General features: G+C 34.9%; 1 protein-coding gene across 1 annotated transcript; it reads left to right on the plus strand.

Annotated features, from left to right (window-relative positions):
• Positions 1 to 10095: 10095 nt before the first annotated feature.
• On the plus strand, positions 10096 to 14858 carry LOTGIDRAFT_167253 (hypothetical protein; the record flags this gene model as incomplete). The annotated part of the gene is made up of 2 exons (XM_009064724.1): positions 10096 to 10142; positions 13319 to 14858. The coding sequence occupies 2 exons, from the start codon at positions 10096 to 10098 to the stop codon at positions 14856 to 14858; spliced, it is 1587 nt and encodes a 528-aa protein (XP_009062972.1).
• Positions 14859 to 17449: the final 2591 nt, after the last annotated feature.

Here is a 17449-nt window from a genome sequence, read left to right on the forward strand (position 1 = left end):
TCTTGTGGATGCTGATAGTTGCTGGCTGTAGTTGAAAATCATATATTCTGTCGACTGTACTGCAGGCCAGTACTGCAGGAACTGCTGCTAGCAGTCGAGATCGAGATGCTCTCCCATCCAATGTCTATCAGACGCAAGGTCGATTCGAGCTAGAAATATTCCGTATACGTCATCTTGAATAGTTCATCAAGGTAAATAATGCTAAGTAATAAAAGTTGAATTTAGACATGCGACTTATCACAGAAATCTGGTTTGTCTCTTCCAGTTGAGAGAACACATTATATATCTGAATCGCTTAAAAAAGTCTCCCAAGATTTGATGGTTCGGGTCCGATAGTTTAACAACCACAACAAGTTGGGATGGTCGCTTTTGTTTATCAAAATAGGGCACTAATTGTTCCCAGTGGAGAAAATGTTTACTTCGACGCTAGCTCTCTTGCCCGGGAGCACGGAAATCGATCGATGTCAAGTTGATTTTATCGATTGCTCACTACTGCAATATTTACATAAAAAAAAGAATGGGAAGGGCTGGTATCAAATCCGCAAAATTTCTGGAATATTTGTACTACAGATTGGGCCATTGGGTATTGTCAGGAATTCGTAAACGTCATTTCATGAAAGCATAAGTCTCAGCTAGACATATAGATTTTTCTAATAATACAACTTTATCACTGCTTTATTGCCCCCTCATATTCTAAAGAAAAGTGTGGAAAATATTCAGATAACTGAATTTTATGCCGGATAAGTTCGAATATATCGTCATTAGTTCTATCTGTAACGTGACCTTTAAAGGGACGAATGTATCATTCTTTTCCTTTTAACCCATTATACTTAGCCTCAAAAGCAGGATTTTTTTTAGCTAAGCCAATCAGTAATAGTCTTCACAAAATTGAAGCTTCAAATCCATGTGTGTCCAGAATTACCCGACTCGTCATTTTAAGATACACTGTGGTATATAGAAAAGACACATATAGAAGTAGTGAGTAAAATTCCTAGTTTGAAGTATTTTTAAAGGAATTACGCGATTTTTGTACATTTCTAGTACTTCTGAAGACTATTTACATATATTCAACACTAAAATTGACCCAACAAAAGAGGCCGCATCAGTCCTTTTAATATCATCTTATATTATTATGCTTACATTTGACCAAAATGTTCTTTACATTTCATTGCAAGTTCAAGTGATTTCTATTATATGTCTTAGAATTCACACATTAAGAGGTTGACAAGTACATCCAGTCCTTTCATTGATGTATCAATTCATTCTTTATCTAATAATTAAGAGCGAAGATCTAATATTTAACCTTATGTTCATTCGAACTGTGTATTTGAAGGAGAAATTATATATCGCAAATCTGAGTTAATTTGAATGGCATACCTATCATTTGAGATGATCGAATGCAGAAATAATTTACTACACTACGGTAAAATCAGCAATTATTGATAAGAAAATGAGGTTTATTCCTGTAATTTTACAACCAATTCCAATTATATTTTTCTCAATAACCGAGGTGAAATTTTTATTGAAGTTTGCCAAGTGCCTGAAGCAAGCTGAGAGTTTTTATGAAATTTTAGTACAGATGATTCAAATTGGTTCTAACGTTCCATTATGTTGTTTTATCAAGGTATATAACTCTTGGTTCAACCAGCCGATACAACGGATATACAGGGATATGCATTAAATATTCGTACTGTTATTTAACAGAAATTTGATTTCTCTTCGTGTTTCCAGTAGGAAACAAGGAGGAAGTCAATGACATACATTCGAATCTGTGGCATTTTTTAAATCACAGCATCCGCTTTATTATTTTGTTAGCAACAACACTAGCTATTGATAATAGACATAAATTATCCCACTCACTCACTGCTGGAAAAACATTTCGGACTTAATTATAAACAGGAACACGTTTTTATAAAGTAGCCTAGTTTACATTGTCCTGAAAGAAATAAATCATGTTTAAAACTAAATATCAAGTTGGGCTATTAAGTTTTTTTCAAGGTTTCTTAAGATTTACAGTGAAAACATCTTATGTTTTAATTCAATTCCCTATTATGTTTTCCGGGTATATTTTTGTTTGTTTGAAATTTAATGAAATAATTTACATCCTACTATTCTGAGAATTACCTTGAAAACAACGTACATTTTTTTCCTTCTTTATAAATAGAAATCGGTATTTATTTATCTTGATATTTAGTTACACGAACAAACATTTCCTTTCCTTATGTAAGCATTGGTTGTCTTGATCTGTATCATGTACAGCAGTGGTTCCCAACCTTTTTGCAGTCTTCACATCCCTGGTGCAATCACCCGGACCTTTTACATCCACAAAAATTTGTATGATCCACATTTACAGCATGTGTTGATGTGAGGTGCTCTCTCAGTTCAAAATAAATTCTTCTCCTACACCAGTTGGCCACACCCCTGATGCCACAAGAGGTGAAAAACGACCCAGGTTTGGAACCGGAGATTAGAGGATCTGCAAAGCAAGCCGCCTGTCAATACGATTCAGTCTAGATTTCTAACGGTTACTAAAATTTCATTAATATCTTTTGCTGTTTACCCCATTGTTCAAGCGTAATCGTGGGTCGAGGTGATGCTAAGTTTAGCCACTTAAAGCTGTTATTTCGACGTCATCAAATTGTGGAAAGATTTCAATCTGTTCTTGTACTTATCTGTCCTATATTTCTTCGATTCGGTTCTGCAAAACACTTTCATATAAATGCATTTATCGAGATGAGTCTACAAAGGATTCGTAGTAAAGGATGAGGTTTCTTTTTACAACCTATTATCTAGAAAATGTCTAAGAGCTTAGAATAAACGTCAGCAATGAGCGGATTACTCATGTGGTTGGACATCGATCCCGTTCCCAATCGCTGTCAAGTTATTGTAAGAGAATGTCGGTCATTAAAGGTTTTTATCTGGACTATTTTACTCGTTGATTTAAACGACCAGATGTAAACGACAGTTAAATGGCCAATGATAATGTAAAAAGATGCTACTTTCCCAGCATAGTCTGAAAATATTTCCCAATCCTACAAACCACATAGGTCTAAGTAAAGTGAAGGAGTGGACAAAAAAAAAGGTAGTGGATGACGGTTTGAAGGTTTAATTATAAATTCGTGTAAATGATAATAATTGTCAAAAAATGATCTGTAAACATGCAAATATTAGCATAAGTTATTTGAAATCAATTAATTTGAAGTTATGTGCTTCTACACCTTAATCGACCACCAAAGATGGATGACGTTCTGTATTGTGCTGTTGTTTTCTTAGGAGAAAAATCATTGATGATAAAAAGGTTGAATCCTATTTTGTACCCTCAGTAAAGAAAAAAACTATAGTGTTCAAATAGCTTCAAGCTGAGTTTAAAATCTGAATTTAAAATAAAACTGCTCCCTATGTCTCGAGGTAAGAATTATGCAAATAATAATCGGAAATTGAAGTTTTAACTACTGTTTGCCTGACCCAATTCCAACCTGTCATTATTGAAAAAAGTCTCGAAGAAAATTCTGCGTTTCAAAAAGAGTGCTCACAAAGTATTGTTTGAAAAAAGCTGTTTGTGATGTTAATTACAAATCAGCTGGAAGGTGCGGAAGACGCGTCTTTTTAATCAAATTTTTCTTAAAGAAGTGAAAGTTGAAGTCAATTGTAAAATCAATTTTTCGTATGAATAGATTACTGGTAAATGTTTTAGTCCGTGTTAGCCTTGGTTCTACAGAGAGGGAGAGAGCTCATTTGGAGAATCAAATTGTGATATGAAAAATAAGAATCATATAAGACAAAAAAAACACATGTGAATATTATGATATTACTTACTTCTGTAATAGGGCACATCACGTAAAGAGCAAGTTTCATCAACAACCATCTAAAATTCAGATTCTAGACAGGTAACGAGGGGACGTAAACGATTTAAGGATGAACATGGGTGTCCACAAAAGCAGATATCATATTTCTCAGAATACTCCAGTTAACCAAGCTGCAAATGATTCAGGATAATTGGATGCCTTGTGTATGACCCAGTTCACATCTTCCATGTACTGTATTTTGACCGTGTCACTTCCATGGTGAATCTTTGTGTCATTAATCATGACTTATTAAATCAGACAGGCAATTAATCATGTTATGAAACTTGACCCAATTCATCTATTAGCGCATGTGTTTGACTACATGGCAGTAGGGGGTAAATTGCCCTGAACTGCCGAGTCTGTGTTCTGGTTAATCCTGTTGATTCACCTCTTGAAGTGGTCAGAATTAATCCAGATTACCTTGAGATGAGTTATTGGACTCGCATTTTTGATGATATTTTGTCAGGTTTATTGGATGAATTGATGACTAAGACGAGTTACTATAACTGGTGCTCAGGCAGAACTGAGAAAGTTTAGTCAGTACAAAGCGATGTGCGTATGGGAAGTATAAATCCAAACAGCAGCCGGAAGTGACTCTTCATTGATTGATAAGAAAAAATTCTCGAGTTTGAATGGGAATGGAATCGTTCAGTCTGTTCCTCAGGAGTCAAATGTCTTTTTGAAAACTCAATTATAGTATCATTTCCCACCATGGCTGTGGTTACGTGGATATTATAATTAACTGTATTCTAAGACTATATAATTAAGATTCAGATTATCATGTAAAATTATATGTTAGTCAAACCAAGTCGCAGTTTATGCCATACCAACTTGACAACGTAACTCACATTTGAGAACACAAAAAAGATTGCAATTTTTAGTTCAAGACAATGAAGTCGATCTTGACTGATTTGATTTAAGGCAGTTAACGTTATTATGCCTATAAACATCGCCTTATTTAGCACTAATGTCAACGCAACGCTGTTGTATTTAGGGACGTTAGATCATCAAACGATCATAAATTCATATGAACCAAGAGCTCGTTATATGAAAACAGATTTTAAGTGACCAACAGAATTGATCTTTTATTTGGGAAGTTCTATCAAGGACAAAGGTTATTAGGCAATCAATATTTCGTCAATGTTCATTTCCTCGTTAACGAGATCTACTCCGTAATTCACAAGAATATATTTGTAAGTAATTGCTACGTTCATTGACCCCTTGCAATCAATGAATTGATAACTCTCAATGACTAAAACTAAAATGAAATAGAGTTTTACACCCAGAAATTTTTCTTGAAATGTGCATAAAAGGCTCTAGTCAAACATTGCTTAATATTTTATTATGTTCAACTGTCGATGGATTTGTGAACGCGTTCTTGATTTACTGTCCAATCAGACCTCCGACCCTCTTCACTAAAGGGAAGTCTTCTAATGGTGTTGGTCTAGAGCATTACTTTTATTTTTTAAACCAAGATATTGCTGAAAGGGTTGAATCCTTGGTGGCTGTTAAATTTCAGTTTTATAACTCTATAATTACTATGATTTCATATGTTTACCTCAGTCATTAAGCGTATTAAAACTAGTATTCAATGAATGGAATGAACGTTTACAGATTGCACTCTGAGATTTCAATTGACAACCTTTTTTCAGACTTGAATTAGTTTGGTAAAGAAATATTTGAATGGCCGGAATATAAATATGAGATAGCGGAAATAGAGAGTTATGCCATTAGTTGTGTCAATATTTCAACGTTTCTAATAATATAAAAATCCTAGAGTAAAATGTTTGTAAATTACTATAATTCTGTTTAGAAAAATAATATAAGGATGCCAGAATATTTCGAATAGTGATGTTCATGACATGCATTAGTTACGTAAATAGAAAAAAAAATTGAAAGTTTCATTCATTGATTTTCAAGTAATTTTTTTTGATATTGTTACAAATACCTTCTCATTCAAGAACGCAAGAGGTTACAATATGTCTTTGAATTGCAATTTCTTTTAGACGTCGATTCTGATTCACAATATACAGTATTTATTCATATCTTGAGACCCCGTGTAAGCCTTCCGCCATCTGATGTCCAGACAGATGTAACGCAATGCAGTGTGCAATGATGGCATTAGTTCCGGTGTCAAACTGTCGAAGTATATGTTATAAGACCACAGTCTTCAACGTATCAGTATATTGCGCTGACAGATCAGAGACCTTCCGACCTGCCCAATCGACAGGGTGAAAATACCCATCATATACCGGGATCCAATTCCAATTCCCAAGTTGGCAAATATCTAATTCGTCGAATGCAGCTCTTATCACAAATCGACGTAGGTTATTCTCTCTCTGAACAAAAATGTTGACATAATTGCACTTTTGTACTAAAAGTGAAAACCTTGTTGAATTATAACACTATAAGAAGTATATAATCAGATGAGACAAGTTTGGGGTTGTTTTTGTTTCTCTGTTCTCATTTTAACTATTTTAATCAATCAATGCTGAGAATTCTAAACAAGAATGTCACTGTAAATGTATCATTATAGACGTATTAGAACCAATATTTTTTCTGATAAGCTAGGTCAAGGACATGGACGTACCATCTTTAAAATAAAAAATTATTCCTTGGTACAATTAAATATTATGACGGATATCAGTTTAAATAAAACCCAAGACTGAGTTCATGTAAGGTACAGACACACGAGCGGTCTTGGTCGGAGATTTTTGTCGCCGATTTGAGTCTTGTCTTGAATTTCAAAGGCTGACACGGGCACACCAGGAGACAAAAATCTCCAGTCGGTCGATTTCTTCATGTCGATAATCACGTGCAGAGCATGCAATTGAAAGGAAAATTAATCTGATTGGATGATGACGGTCTGTTTTGCAAACGATAAAACTATCGGAGAGAATTATCAAACATAGTATAGATCCTGTCGACGGCACGATAATCTTGCCGTGGAATCACACTCCAGATTTTACTCAAGATTCGAGACGGCGACAAATATCTCCGACCAAGACCGCTCGTGTGCCCGCACCTTAATGATGTACACAAGTCGAATGTACAAGAACTTGGGAGATAAGGAGGAAGATTTTTGCATCGCGTTTTAAGAACGTTCATTGGATGCTGCATATTCCAGAATTTATGTAATTGCATTTGATTTCGTATCGTGTATTGGGTGGACTATCCGTTCCACTTCAGACAATTTACCACAGGTAACACAAAGCGTTGGTTATGTTTGATAGGATAGGGGCTTTTGTATCTATAATGATGATGCTTGAGAACGGCATTTCCTGGTAGGTTTAAGCTGACGTTGCGGGCAATTATATGTCAGATGCTCTGATCATTGCACCATATTTAATCCCTGATTATTTCTGTCTTGTACTATTGCTATACTTTGCCCTATGACAAATTGGCAACTTACTCAATTTAATAATGTGCGCTACAGGATTATGTGTGTGCTAGTTAAATGCGTGCTAGGTTAGCTTAGACGAATCAGGACAGTACTGTTGATGTTGGTAACAATATATTTGTCATTTGTGTATAAAATACTCTCAAATTCTCTCTCTTTGAAACTGCTTAACAGAATTCTCTTTACATTTTCATGTCACGTTCAGTAGATAAATAGAGAAACATTACTTGTTGAAAATTTCAGTTTCTTGTTTCTTGATAAAAGTGTCGAGATAAACGTAAACATTTGAACCTTTTTTGTCGGTTTGAAATACATTTAGTATGGTTTGTGTCACTCTCTGACAGGAATACGTGGGAGGGTTTACTGACAACTGTTAGCCAGCTTGGTTTTGCTCGATATTCAACCTAGAACATGAACAATTTCAACTAAACTAAATATTTTAATGACGTGTACACTTTCGCTACAAGAGTATGTCAACATGACAGAAAACAATGTAAACATATTGTAAACACAGTGTAGCCACAAAAACAATTACAATTTAAAACCAGCCATGACATCTCTTGGTTACTGTCCATAAAAATATGTATTTATTTTATTGACCGGAGATCTAAAGGTTACATCTATCTTAAAGCCTGTTTATATTGCATATTACCAACGTTCCATGTTTGTATTTGGTTTGCCCTTTGTGTGAAAATCTAATTTAAAAACTTGAAAACACATTTATGTTTGGGAATTTACTTTGCCATTGATGGAAAAAATATTATAAATAATTATAGAATTTCTCAATTATCATTTCCTTGTATAAACACTTAAATAAAACTTCAAAGGGTTTCGTGAAATTCATTTCAAAAGCAATCCATAGTCTTAATGGACTATAGTGTAATGTGTGATAGTGGATATTTTCACCACTAGAACACTTTTTTATTTGATATTGTAAAGCAACATGAAAACATGAATTTGTCAACATCCAGCAACTTGTTCTGAGTAAGTGATTGAGGTCATATTTTTTCTGTAATAATTTTGCCTAATGTGTCATTTTTTTCGGCGGAATACACCGATTCCATGGTCGTAATATTGTTATTTCTGAGCTATCTTCCTTCAGCTGCTAACTGTTAGCCTATTAGTCTAAACTCTAGACAATTTACTGTTATATTTAATGTGTTTATAATAAGGATTATAATATGATTATAAATCTTAATACAAATTTCTTGTCTGATCTCTAATGCTTTTAACTTAGCCTGCTTGCGGCCTCCGCAGTTCATCTATTCAAATAAAATGGGACACCATTAATTTTTAGACAATAGTGATTAAATGGTATTTTAGAAGATTGTAGATGTACAGTATACTGTAGTCGTTGAACTGAAGTTGTAGTAATGATTTAGTCGTTGGTTTGTAGTTTTAGTAATGATGTAGTCATTGGATTGAAGTTGTATAATGATGTAGTCGTTGGATTGAAGTTGTTTAAATGATGTAGTCGTTGGTTTGTAGTTTTAGTAATGATGTAGTCGTTGGATTGATGATGTAGTAATGATGTAGTCATTGGATTGAAGTTGTATAATGATGTAGTCGTTGGATTGAAGTTGTTTAAATGATGTAGTCGTTGGTTTGTAGTTCTAGTAATGATGTAGTCGTTGGATTGATGATGTAGTAATGATGTAGTCGTTGGATTGATGATGTAGTAATGGTTTAGTCGTTGGGTTGTTGTTGTAGTAATGATGTAGTCGTTGGGTTGTTGTTGTAGTAATGACGTAGTCGTTGGATAGCAGTTGCACTAGATGCAGTAATAAAGGGGATGTTAAGGCATTGTAGATGCGGTACTTTCCTAAAGCAACACTAATCTGGGTACTATAAGGCCTTTCAAGAGATTGTACAATACGAACATTTTAAAATGTACGTAACACAAACGCGAGCTTCCTGTTTTTGTAAAAATCAATTTTGAAGTAAGTTTACTCCTTGAAACCATATTGACAATTAAATATAAAAAAATTCAAACTCGTTTGAAAATTCCAATGCACTTAGGGTCTAATAGATAATTTAAAGGGAATCTTTTGGTTCAAAAAGGTAATAATAATAGTTTTATTCGTAACCAAAAGTGGAGAGGAATCAAAACTATCTCCAAGCCAATGCAAAAGTAAAACTACACGTTTTTATACTTCGATTCATACCTGGATGTGAAATTTTTCCTCTTTTTTATCCAAAATATCAGCCGCTTATAGACACTTGCGTAATATAATAGTCCAGAAATAGCCTTGCCGATTGTCTTGCTTCAGAATAGAAGATCCTCTTATACTGAAAAGTACTTTGTAAAACAACTTCATCTGTACTTAAGACAGAACAGTAAGACGATTACTATAAGAAATATTATTTACAATTGTCTCTGTTTATGATCTGTTTGAGTAAGACTCGAGACGTATCGAATTTTAAATGGGCTCAGAACCAATGTCGTTCAGATGCTGTCATTTTGGGAACCTAAATCGAGCATCGAAACCCCCATCGTAAGAAACGATAAAATTTAACACTTTGGTTCAGATAGATAATCTTGCTCATTCTATCTTACACGATACCTGACACGGACTGAACTTTTTCCTCATATTAAGGTCCTCCAACCTGCATCTTTTACAAGAGGACAATCTGAAACAATCAGAATCACTATCACAACAGATGTTGCTATCAAACACTGAATTAATATATTCTTGTGATATTGTCTTTTAGAAGTTTTTAGTATTCCCTGTAAAGTAACTACATACTACTTGCAACGCATACGTACATGTACGATGACAATTTCTGTAGTTGTATACATAGCCATTAACTTATCAGAACTTGTTTTCTTGTATTTTTCAGATTTTCACGATGAAGACATTAATATTGGTAGTTTTAGTAACGGTAACAATCACAAGGTTGGTATTTTAAACATTTTGTACTAAATCATTTTCATATAAAATTTTTGTACAAGTCTAACCCTTGATATACTAAGCCCATTCTCGTCATTTAAACGAATTAATCCAGTTCTGCTGACTACATCATTTTCTAATTTTAACAATTAAAGATCGTGTTACATTTGAAGGATGAGATTACTACTTGCGACCTCTCTCACAGTAGTTTCCTTTTCCTTTTCCTGATGAATCTAATTGCATCAACCCATCAACATTAGTTGCGGAATATAGACTTCAGTATTAAGAGCTGCAAGGGTGACCAACTAACGCGTCCGGTAATTGCTATATCTCTTAAACCCGAATGTTTGGGGTATATCTAATACAGATTCTATAGTGATTCGATCTGGATTTTTCAAAAACGACGATCTGGCGGTTTACCTAAGATGCGATTTAGAAGGGGTTCCACTGTAAACGTAGACAAACTAAATGAAAAGAACGTGCCCCTAGGCCTCCTTTTTCCTAAAGCATAATTACATTAATATCAAATTGTCGACGAATTTATTACAAAATGATCGCAAAATGTATATTTGGAACCTTTAAGGCCTGTGTCCATATACGCGTTTTCAAGGGCGCTTTCAGGCCACGTAGTATTCGGAATGAAAACGCGAGAAACTTTGGGTAGTATCTTTGTTCACACGGGTGTGTTGTAATAGACTCCCCGCGCTGCCATTCCCGAGTGTAATACGCTTATAACCTCCGTTAGGCGTTAGCCGAGAGTGAAAACGCAAGAAATCTTACATATCATTTCAATAGTTCCTTGTCCACACAGGCGCGATAAACCCCCCACGCTGCCGAAGCTGCGTAATACGCTTATAACATCCGCTAGGCGTTGGCCAATGGAATCAATCAAAATGAGTTTATTGTAGATATAAAGTGCTTTGACTTCAATGTCACTGTCTGATACGTCTGCCATGTTGTCTTCTTCTAAAGCAATTGTGTCTCTGGCTTCGTTCACGTGGACATAGTACAACGCGGCGTATTACGCTGTGTCATTTTCAGGCCAAATGAAAGTGCTTATGTGGACACAGGCCTTTATTCCTCTTGTTTTTTTTTTTCATTTTTTTTTTGGTATTCATCCGCATTTTCATGATTGCCTTTTGGATTCCATACATATTAAGTGATGATCATTTATAGAACTGTTAAACACATTTGGTCGTTATTCCAGCAATGAATTCAATAAAATGGAAATACGTTAATGGGAAATGCATCTCCATTACAGCAAACGATCTCGTTTACAAGTTCCGTAACTAGTCCATTTGTATAAACAGTTTCTACTTGTCGATTAATTCAAATCATGCTGCGTTCGGACAAGTTTCAAGTGCTGTAATTACACAACGGTTAAGAATGGGAAATTCTAATAAGAGAATTCATTAAAGCTCAAGTGTTCGTTTTGTTGATTTAGTACCATCTAAAATGCAATTTGCTTGCTGAATTAAATCCCTCGAATGTGATTGGCTAATCCCTTCGGATTGTCATATCATATTACAGTATTCTCATTTTGTTAGGCAAAAATTAGAATGTGAGACCTTCTGTACATAACCATTTATTCTTGGAACCAAAAGAGTCATTTACCGCTTGATAATTTTGCTCGTTTCTTTTGTGCGAAAATAACCAACGACATGATTTCAACTTGAGATATTAGCAAGTGGAGATAGATGTTGTTTCTATTAATGTCTATTTTTAACCATTTACATTACCTGGACCACAATATGAGATATATCCAAATAGTTCAAGTAAAAGCTTTAAATGTCTCTTATACAATACTAGACAAAATCATTATTTTTTTTTTTAAATGGTAATGGAGTCGCTGGCAAGGAAGTGATATGGGGGGGGGGGGGGCAAAGTCGGGCCAGTATCTGTTCTGAGGGGCTAGCACCCCTAACCCCCCACACGCACACACACGCCCCGACTCCTCATAGAAACGCCACGTACCAGTGTCACATAACCAAACCTTTCGCCAATGAATTGTTCGAATAAGAAGATTCTTTCATAATTAGCTCGGACTCTACATTTTACGATCGGGATTGCGTGACAGTATATATGGTGAATCATTCTGGAAACTTAATTAATTAGACTAACATTACAAGATCGTAAAACATACATAAAGCGATTAGAAGAAACGCACTTGAATACATCAAAGTCTCGCTCTTAATTACGTTTTTGTGGCTTTTTTGAAATTCTGAATTGTTCAAGCATAAAAGATAAATTCTAAGAAACCTGACAATTTTTCAGGGTCTGTATTTGATTCATTGTAGTAAAACACGAAATGGAATACGGCGTTATGAATATGTCTTAAATGCTCGTTCGGATCTTCACAATGCCAAAGCTATTACGAGCTGCGTCTAATACCTTGACTTCATAAAGCTTATTCTTATTTCAAAGAAGTTCTTAATGCAAAGATTTGATAGGAATGTAAGATACCGAATACAACCAATCAGAGCTCTCGACAGAAAATCAGTCTTAGCCGACACAATCAAATCAAATCGCTGATGCCGACACAATCAAATCAAATCAAGTCAAGGTATTAGAGTTATTGGCTTGACATTGTTCTGGAAGTCCGAAGTTTGGATTTTAGTAGAATGTCAATTGACAACAATGCTCACAAATTAGACTGTATAGTTTTAATTTCAAGACGTCCATTAGTTTGACTGTAATGCTAAATGTAGTGAATATCAATAATTTATAATTACAATATAAGCTGATTTTACAAGAGCTTTGTCACTGTCGCTTTATGTGCTTTATTTTAACAAGGCAGCTTATTACTCGAGTCTGACTTTCATACATGTGTCGCTGTTACAATACAGCATTTCTCATGTCTTCTGGTGCGCATTTTTACTTTGCAGTCGATATTCATGCATCACGGCTGATAACTTGATGCTCGCAGATTTCTAACGTTGAGGTGGACGACATGATCCAATTATTGTCTGAAAAAAGTGCCTATCATCTAATGGCAACGGCGACTTTTTAGTCTACTCATGTCAAAATCCAATAGCTCTCAGGTTTTGTGAGCCTCTAGGTGGTCTCGAGTCTCTTTTTAATAATCAGACGCGGACTCCACCCATAAGATATCGTCAATCCAGTACATTATGTAGGCATCGAGAAAAACATGAATTTTAACATTTTGTTTTATCTTTTTTCAGTCTTGATGCAAGTAAAATAATAAAATTAACCAGCAGCAAATTTAGAGATGTAAAAACTACTCCTGCCAAGCGACATTTAGACTCTATATCTAGTGATCTATTTAAACGCGATGAACAGAAACGACACATGGACTCCATAACAAGTGACCTATTTAAGAAAAGCGATAAACACATAAAGGAATCGACGGCTAATGGTGTTATAAAACGACCCCTTGATGCTGAAGCGGCTGATCTCATTCAAAAACGTCCCATGGATTCCATTGCTGGTGATTTATTCAAACGTCACCACATGGACGCCATTGCAAGCGATCTTTTCAAAAAGCGACATGTGGATTCGCTGGCTGGTGATATATTTAAGAAAAACCATATGGACTCAATTGCTGGTGATTTATTTAAGAAAAATCATATGGACTCAATTGCTGGTGATTTGTTTAAGAAAAACCATATGGACTCAATTGCTGGTGATTTATTTAAGAAAAACCATATGGACTCAATTGCTGGTGATTTGTTTAAGAAAAACCACATGGATTCAATTGCTGGTGATTTGTTTAAGAAAAACCACATGGACTCAATAGCTGGTGATTTGTTTAAGAAAAACCATATGGACTCAATAGCTGGTGATTTGTTTAAGAAAAACCATATGGATTCAATTGCTGGTGATTTGTTTAAGAAAAACCACATGGATTCAATTGCTGGTGATTTGTTTAAGAAAAACCACATGGATTCAATTGCTGGTGATTTGTTTAAGAAAAACCACATGGACTCAATAGCGGGTGATTTGTTTAAGAAACGACACATGGATTCAATTGCTGGTGATTTGTTTAAGAAAAGTCATATGGACTCAATTGCTGGTGACCTGTTCAAAAGAAAAGAGGAACAGAATAGTAATGACATTAACAAAAGGCCCATGGACGATTTGGCTAACTCTCTGATAAAACGTGATTATGAAAAGGACATTCAAATGTTAGATAACTACCAAAACAAACGGCACATGGACTCCATTTCCGGAGACCTCATTCTGAAGCGTAATGATCAGAATGGTCCCGTACAATACAAGCGTCACTTAGATTCTATCGCAGGCGATTTATTTGAAAAGCGACACCATATGGACTCAATTTCTGGCGATTTGTTCAAGAAAAGGCACATGGACTCCATCGCTGGCGATTTGTTTAGGAAAAGGCACATGGACTCGATTGCCGGTGATCTTTTCAAGAAAAGGCATTTAGATTCGATTGCTGGAGATCTATTTGAAAAAAGGCACTTGGACAACGTTGCTGGGGATCTTTTTAAACGGGATGCAGAGAGCGCACCAAGACAAAGGCGAGCAATTTACAGTCGAAGATCACGTTACGGACGCACAACAAGACCATGGAGTGGTTATCAGCGATATTTTGGCTTTGGACATAAGAGATACATAGACAATATAGCAAATAGTCTATTAAAACGATCGGTTCCAAACGGTATGCCAGTAAAGAAAGCAGATCATGCGATTCAAAGACGTTTTGTTGATTCCATCGGCAATGACTTGATTTTACGATAACAGCATCTAACAATTGCTTTAGTTATTTTAAATGACATCTGCGACAACATAATTGTGATATTCCGTGATTTCATGGATTTTTAAAAAGGTCTAAGAATTTGAATTCCTGTTTATTTCTAGATAAAAATTTCCCCCTTTTGGAACACGTGAAATTTCAACGTTCCTTCTGGTAAGATGAATTGCTTGATAAATTGAAGACGCTGTGGTTTTTAGAAGTACTATACTGAACTAGTATATTATTTGGACTGGTAAACTGTTATCTTTTCACTTCATTTTGATTCATATGTTATTTTCAGATAGATTTCAATGTTTATAAAGTATAGGGTAGGAATTGAATTTGACAAGAAATGCGTTAAAACATTGTTTAGTTAATGATCGAAAAGTTTATCGCTGTAACAGTATTTGCAATTTCTACACCTTGTGGGCTAATGAAGACGGGCAACGCCATGCAGTGCGCAATTTTACCAGAACAGCAGCATTAGCATACTCTTTTGTCTATTTCAAACTGTCGGGAGATCTTTTATTAAGCAAGTAGTATTTGCACGTTATGATTTGATAGGTAGATTACTAATGTGAAATACCACTTTAAGTAAGTTATGATGACATGATGTTTTTCTTCATTGATTGAATGATAACACATTCATAATGGTTACTTAATACTTCGCTTTGATTTTATTTTTATTTTGCACTTATTGGGTAGTCAAATTTGGCCTTTTCATATAAAAGGAGAAAGATAAGGAGAAAGCTGTACTAGTAGTGATTCTGGGGGTCCAGCTCTTTGAAGCAACTGAAACGGTTGTGGTCGTCCTGATATTTGCTGAAGGCTACCTTTTGATAAAGCTCGATTTCAGAAACATGTATATGAAAAGCATTTAAAATATTTGCTTTACAGGCTGATAGGCTATTTAGCCTATCCATATTACTTTCAGAATGAAATCCAGGTAGAGGCCTTTGGCATATATCACGTGTAATATCTGCAACATCTGGTCGAGTCTTACTGTCGTCATCTCCCCCAGTATGATGTTTCATCCATATAGGAACTGAACGTATGATTTTCATTCTGATAAGTGATAAAGATAGGATAATTACAGCTTTGTCGCCTGTATTTTGTGACTTTATACATTGTTTATTATATAAATACCATTCACAGAAATATGAAAATGGAGCCTGAATCATGTGATTACTCAGAGCATCATGCTGTGTTCTTCAGGCAACTGACACTATTTTTTTAACAAAAACTATTAAAATGCTCACTCTTGTTCCCATTTGGCATGACTAACGAACTGCTATGAGCTGCCATAAGTAATTATGTTATGACTTATATTATTTAAGATTTGTAAATATACTCAAATCTGTTGCTGGAATTCACTGCCACTTATCAATCCACACTTACTTATAAAGAGTTATCTGCCCTTTTTTGTTCTGTTATGATAATGTTTATTGAAATATAAATAAATTTTTGTTGATATATATATATATGTTGTATTTTCACATCTATACTTTAAAAGGGAGCTGTCTACAATATCTGTCGACCAAATCTTGTGACTTGTTGGTCCAAGCACCGAGAAACACCGAGAACAAATTGTCAACATTATTATGACTAAAGATAGTTATATCATTATACGATCATAACTAGGATATAATGGCCAATGATTTTCATCAGTTCCTAGATATGGAGATCTTTAATGGATGCAGAATTAATGCGAACACACATTTCTACAATTGGGAGCACATGATTCAGATCTGGCTTATGTATTATAGAATTCAAAATGTGCAGAACGAGTGGTCTTGTGAATGATCTTTATTATTGAATCTAAACAATCAGGAAAAAAGACAAAATTGTTCATGTCCTGATGGTTAATTATACTGCCACAATCTTGTCCAACCAAATTCTATTGTCTGATATTTTATTGTGTCATGTAACACTATAAAGTTTGATCTGGATATTTTTTGTAAAACTGAACCCGGATGTGAAATACTTAAATTTGACCCCAGCACCTGCGATTCAAACCAAAACATCCTGGATAGTGGGGGATCACCATTATAAGAGTTCTATAGAAAACCATGTGCAGGTGGTTGAGACGGAACCATCAGGATAATTGAACTTGAATTTCGTGATGATGTTGAAATTATGTTAAGCCGGAAAAAGGTTAAACCTCGGCAAAAAACACCATTACATTTCACAGTGTTGTATTACATTATAACTGATAATATACAATAAACGTACAGCTTGTCAAGGAAGGTTAACTGATGGGAAGATACACCCACGACTTCAGTTATATAGATAAGAATCAAAAATATTGTTTTTCAATGGCATATCTCAAATCTTCTTTACTGAGATTTCATCAAAACCAAAGGAAAATTTGAGTGTAGATTGCTTTTACAAAAACATTGTCTAACGTATTTCCTAATCGTTTATCAAATAGCCTTCAAATCATTTTACTTCAACATTCTTGCAATTAAATCTAGATATTTAAAGGTATACTACCTCTTAGAAGGACCAAAAAATTGAAATTTTTAAATTTGATTAAAATGGGTCTTTGTTTATCAGTGGACTTACCTGGTTTCATAACTATACAACAGAATCCCTC

Source organism: Lottia gigantea (genome assembly GCF_000327385.1).
Source record: "Lottia gigantea unplaced genomic scaffold LOTGIsca_64, whole genome shotgun sequence".
Lineage (NCBI taxonomy): Eukaryota > Metazoa > Mollusca > Gastropoda > Lottiidae > Lottia > Lottia gigantea.